At 34.0% G+C, this 6,353-nt stretch overlaps 1 protein-coding gene across 1 annotated transcript; it reads left to right on the top strand.

Moving 5' to 3' along the window:
• Positions 1-3,765: 3,765 nt before the first annotated feature.
• Positions 3,766-6,046, top strand: LOC122589967 (UDP-glucuronate:xylan alpha-glucuronosyltransferase 1-like). Its single transcript, XM_043762295.1, has 3 exons — positions 3,766-3,851; positions 3,937-4,577; positions 4,963-6,046. The coding sequence occupies exons 1-3, from the start codon at positions 3,772-3,774 to the stop codon at positions 5,934-5,936; spliced, it is 1,695 nt and encodes a 564-aa protein (XP_043618230.1). The 5' UTR covers positions 3,766-3,771; the 3' UTR covers positions 5,937-6,046.
• Positions 6,047-6,353: the final 307 nt, after the last annotated feature.

Below are 6,353 nucleotides of genomic sequence, written 5' to 3'. Positions count from 1 at the left end.
TGACTTTGAGTACTGCAAACACTATACTAGCATGCCCCTATCTGAGATTTCAAGGCTGATGGAACCGATTTCCAAAAAAAAATAAAAATAAATTCCATCACGGGTAATCAAAATTTCAGTCTACAAGGGAAAACTGAACTGGGTATAAGTGTATAACCACTTCAGTTTGGTTTCTTCAGTTGTTTTTTGCAAATAGCTGGAAAAGGAACATTTCTTTTTAGTTATTTATACAGGACTGAATTACTAGTAGGAAAAGCAAATTGAAGCAATAGTGGCCTTTTGTAGAATGACATACTATCAGACTCATACTTGTAAACTACTACACGAATGCCTAAAATGGAACCAATGACTTCCGGAATGTATTAAGTTGCCGAACCAACTAATTATCAATGTCAGAGGCTTGAGGAACCTCGTTCTTTACTTTGATGAGTTTAAACCAAATGTACTCCTATATTTATTTCCAGCATTTGTAGCTCCATTTTCTTGATTCTTGCACTCACTTAGATTCAATAGGAATAATGTAGTAAGGAATTGTTTTTAGGAGCATTTTCAATTGATTGTTTTTGAGAGGACAATTTTGTGAAGCATAGATGGTCTTTAACACTTGATGTGAGAGTTAACTTTGTACACTGGGTTTGTACTAGACGCCTCAAATGTTGGGAAACGGAGGTTCAAACCTTAGCTCAGACGCTAACCAACAAATTTGCAAAAGTAGTTGGCAATACAGTACACACTAAAATACATTTTCACTTTCTCGTGCAGAAACTTAGAAGTATTGATTTGATTTTAATAGGAAGTTTATTGAACTCGATTAGAGGGAATGCCAATCGAATGTGGTTACTTTCTCATGCAGATTCTATCCCAAGTTACTCCTCGCCTACAACCCCATAGGGATCGGGCCCGTAATTCTAGTTTATGTTCCAGCCTCTGATTGACCTTGCAAGGGCCGCTTTACATCCAATACTCTTTTAGCAGCAAGAACCTAACTGAGTAATTGTGGTCTTTAGGCTCCCTCAAACTCTTACAATCTGGCCGATGAGTGGATCATTGCTACAAACATTAGAGCGAACAATTCAAAGTCTTTTGGCTATTGATAAATTTAAATGCGATAAAAAAAAAAAAAAACATGTAACTTCAGAAAAACCAAAACCATGTAATCAGTAATCACCATTTCTTGAACTCAATGCCTTCTCAATACTCATCACCCCTTAATAATGTTAGTCATTAGTTATACAAATTTTCAGCTTGTAGGATTCTTTTTACCAAGAATACTCATCAGCAACACACACCATTGCTTACTAACTTTCTGAATGCCTTGCCTTAAATCTTAATTGTGTTTCATTCTATTGTGTCGCCAGGTGAGAACAAAGTCTTTGGTGACAGACTGAGGACTCAATACTACCAGGTTAACAAAACATTTAGACTCGTTCATTATTCTCTTGGACCTAGCGCATTTTAAGAAATCATATTTTATTCATATAATCTTAGGGGTGTTTGGTATGATGGAATGGAAATGGGAGAAAAGAATGGGAAAGACTTCCCTTGTTTGTTTGTGACGAAAAAAAGGGAATGAGAAAGGAGAAAAGGGAATCAATTCCATTCTCTCCATTCTCTACAAATTGTAGAGAATGGGTGAGAATGGAAAATTTTTTTTTTTTTTAAAGATGTTATATGTAATAAATGTATTATTATTTAAAATTTTATTTTTTATATATATTCATTCTCTGTGGGTACCAAACAACGGAATTCATTCTCCTCATTCTCTTTCTCACTATTTCCATTCTCTATTACATTTTCATTCTTTATGATTCCCTCCTACCAAACACCCCATTAATATCTACTCCCTCCGTCCCATTTTAATTATCCTATTTTGACTGGTCAAATCTTTTTTCTTTCGACTTTGACTGCAAATATCTTTGTTTGTGTTATATATTAATTGATGAAAGCTATCAATAAAAAGTACATTTAAAACTCAATCAATTCATATATGTTATGTCAAGTTTTATATAACACAAGCAATAATATTTATGGTCACAGTCGAAAGAATAAGACTTAAAATGTCAAAATAGGACACTTAATATGGGACAAAGGGAGTAATATCTAATATTTTTATCTTATAAAACATTTTGCTCTTTTTACAAATCTTAATTAAGTAATTGAACTACCTAAATTACTCTTCTTCTTTATTCACTAAATATTTAGGTATCTCTACCTAATATACCTATAATACCCTTAAATCTCAACCATTCATTTTTCGCTCCCTCCTCAAATCTCAACCACTCATTTTTCTCTCTCTCCTTCATAAATCATTTTATTCTTCTAATTCATTCAAAATCTTTTATCTCAAAAATCGTATATTGATAAATTATAAAAATTGTATGGGTGTTTTTAAAATTTCACGCTCTTACATTAGAGATGTTATTCGATATACTTTCGACGGATTTTTAAACCTGAGGGCGGAGTCCGTACGGTTAAGGCATTTGGTTATCATACTCTATGACTTGACCTATCACCCTCACCATCTCATCGCCGTAACATGCGGACACTATCTCTCGTTTACACTAAAAAAAAGCGTAATCAGGGGCGCCTCCCTGAGTCCACCCATTTAATTATATATGTAAGCTTTTTGCTTGCTTGTGTCTCGACAAACCAACACTTATATACCCTCGACATTCAACTGATACTTTCCAAGTGTAAACACATACCTAATAGTGATTTTATATGAATTTGAACCAAAAAATATGTAGTGTTTAAAAGGCTAGAATCATCTTCCATTTGTAAAAAAAAGAAAAGAAAAACACAATGTCAAAAGATTTCAAAACGAAAGAATGATTTATTTCACAAATTTTGCAAAAAAGCATTCCAATGGTTGTACTCTTTCATATAATTTCTTTTTATATAATTCTTTATAAATTAGTCTTTTGGAGATAATATGTATGATGTTCAATCTCTATCATATACATTTAAAATTTGTAGCATTAGTCAAATCAGCAACCTATTGATTGAGAATAATGTGTGAGGACCAAAGTGATTAGGTAATGTATCAAACACTTAATTAATCTATAAGATATAGGGAAAACCACATTGCAAGCGAAACTTTTATGATTGACTTTCGAACATTTTGTTCATGTGTTTGTTAGCACTGTTTTAATGTTTCTATCGTTCGGTTAATACTTACAGAAAATTAAAGGATCCTCATTTGTGCAGATTACTTGTTTTTCTATGTTTTGTTTTCCATATTACTCTTCAATTAACCACTCATGACCTGATCGCCATTCATTTAACTTGATTAACTTTATTCTTTTTGTTCACTTGTCTCTTTCTTCTTTTCTCTACTTAATTAATCTATGCTTCTTTCATAGTTTTCAAAGTTCCTCTTTGCTGATATAAGTTCATTATAGAAACCAATAATCCTTTTTCTTTCTTTATATCTTTAAGTTTAAGTTTTCATACTCTAGCTAGATTCGTAGCATGCAAGAAGTCAGTTTTCGGTTTAATGATCACTAGTTAGATGAGAAGTGACTCATTCTGCTTCTCAAATCAAATATGGAGGCCAGACAACTATACTCGAAGTAAGTTGTTATATTCGCAGATACATTTTGGAAGTGAATCGTATTCTTTAACAATGGATGCTTAATATTTTTCAGGGAAGATGCACACAAAAGAAGATTCCAGATAAGCAAATCGAAAGATAGAAATAAGCCCTACCGTTCTATACAAGAGAAAAACTTCAAGTACAAACATTTATCATTCAAGCATCTTTTGCCCATCATGTTACTCGCAACTCTTGTTTTGATGTACTATCTCATAGCGATTCATCAACATGAATACATGTCTCATGTAATTTCACGGTACGTAGCATTATAAATTTGTTTTGGTAAATTGAGAGGTCTAATGTTTAACCAATGTGACAAACTTAAATTTTCTGATATATAGGCGGCATTGTGTAAGCATATGGAACCCGATTGAAAGACCACATTACACATACGAGTCACATTCTGAAGTTGATTGGGATGAGATCTCGACCATTTTTACAAAGATACCAATAGTTAATGAACTTATTCATGGGATCGGGTTCTTGAACTTCAATGACAAGGAAATCTTTGAATGGAAAACACGAATTTTCCCAAATAGTGCAAACCACATAGTCCTGCATCTTGAACCGGTCGACAAAAATGTGACATGGGAGTCATTATATCCAGAATGGATTGATGAAGAACAAGAAGATGAAGTTCCAAAGTGCCCAAATCTCCCCAAGCTTGACACGCCTATAAAAAGGCTTGATGTGATCGTAGTCAAGCTTCCCTGTAGTAACGATGGGAATTGGACTAGAGATGTGGCTCGGCTGCACTTGCAACTTGCAACTGCAGATCTAGCCACATCAGCTAAGGGTGATTACATAATGTACGTGCTATTCATATCCGATTGTGTCCCAATCCCAAACTTGTTTCCTTGTAAAGAACTTGTAGTTCAACAAGGCAATGCTTGGTTGTACAAACCAAATTTGAAGGTATTGAGGGAGAAACTACAACTTCCAATTGGATCTTGTGAACTTGCACTTCCTTTTAGACCTCAAGGTTAGCTAACTTTAAATCTTAACTCATATATTCTATTACATATTTTGAACTTTTATCAACTAAATTATGATTCATGCTTTTTATTATCAATGAGATTGAGACCCTAACAATTAAGTTATGTCATGAGCATATTAATCCTTGTAACAAAATGGCCTAAAAATCTTCCTAATTACAAGATTATGTCATATGAAAAAATCAAGAGAGAAGATGAAGAAAGATAAAAAGTGAAATACACATGTCAAAATTTCATGTTATTAATAGTAGGATTTTTAGGTTAATTTTTAGACAGATTAATCATTTTTGTTTTTTAAACCAAATTGAACTACATGCATTTGTTTATGAATATTTTTGAAATGAACATATCTAATTGACTTTTCTAAGATAGGTGAAGATTATATTGGTGATGTTCTACGTGAAGCATATGTAACAATCCTACATTCGGCTGACATGTATGTTTGTGGGGCAATCGCGGTTGCACAAAGCATTCGAATGGTTGGGTCTACTAGAGACCTTGTGATACTTGTTGACGACACGATTAGCGATTACCACAAGCTTGGACTTGCCCTGGCAGGATGGAAGATCCGCACTATTCAGAGAATAAGAAACCCCAAAGCCGAAAATGGCACATACAACGAATACAACTATAGCAAGTTTCGTTTATGGCAGTTAACTGATTACAAAAAGATTATCTTCATTGATGCTGATTTACTCATCCTTAGGAACATTGATTTCCTTTTTCAAATGCCTGAAATTTCCGCCACAGGGAACAATGGGACACTTTTCAACTCGGGTGTCATGGTCATCGAGCCATCAAATTGCACATTTGAACTTTTGATGGATCACATCAATGATATTACATCTTATAATGGGGGTGATCAAGGTTACTTGAATGAAATCTTCACATGGTGGCATAGAATTCCAAAACACATGAATTACCTAAAGGATTTTTGGATTGGGGATGATGAGAAAAGCAAAGAGAAAAAAGCAAAACTTTTTGGTGCAAACCCACATATTCTCTATGTCCTCCATTACCTCGGCTTAAAACCATGGTTGTGTTATAGAGACTATGATTGTAACTGGAATGTGGAATTGTTACAAGAATTTGCGAGTGATGTGGCGCACTATAATTGGTGGAAAGTGCACGATACGATGCCACCCCAATTGCAACAGTTTTGTCTTTTGTCGACAAAGCAAAAGGGCCAACTGGGGTGGGATCGTAGGCAAGCACATAAGAGTAACTTTTCTGATCGTCATTGGAAAATTAAGATTCAAGATCCACGAAAAAGCATCTGCATCGACAAATTGTGCCAGCAAAAAACAAACCGGTCTGATAACCAGAGGCGAAGTCATACACGGTAAACTATTTGTAACTGCTAATATCACTTTTGTCATTTAGATTCGAGCACATATGGAAAGTGTTGGTTGTTTCTGTTTTACACGGTAAACGTTCTTATAAAATCATTTCTCAATCATTTTTACTTTCTTGGAATTCAATATCTTGTTCACACTTTAACTAGTCAGTGTCGTCTCTGAAGATTTATGGGTCTTGACCGAACGTCAAAAAAAGAGCCCATAGACTAAACGCAACGAGTTTTATATTATATAAGCTAATCCTTAAAAACGACGATAATAAACATAGCAAAAGTTATTTTTCAAGAAACTATAAAAAATGCAAAACATACTATTAAATTAACATATCGTAATAGCTAGCCGAGGATTCGAGTAGTTCTCTTAGCGTTCTTCATAGCAAATTGGTTGATCAACTATTCATAGTCT

This window comes from Erigeron canadensis, chromosome 2 (assembly GCF_010389155.1).
Source record: "Erigeron canadensis isolate Cc75 chromosome 2, C_canadensis_v1, whole genome shotgun sequence".
Taxonomy (NCBI): Eukaryota; Viridiplantae; Streptophyta; class Magnoliopsida; order Asterales; family Asteraceae; genus Erigeron; species Erigeron canadensis.
Note: the sequence above shows the minus strand (reverse complement) of the source record. Positions and strands in the feature narration are given on the sequence as shown.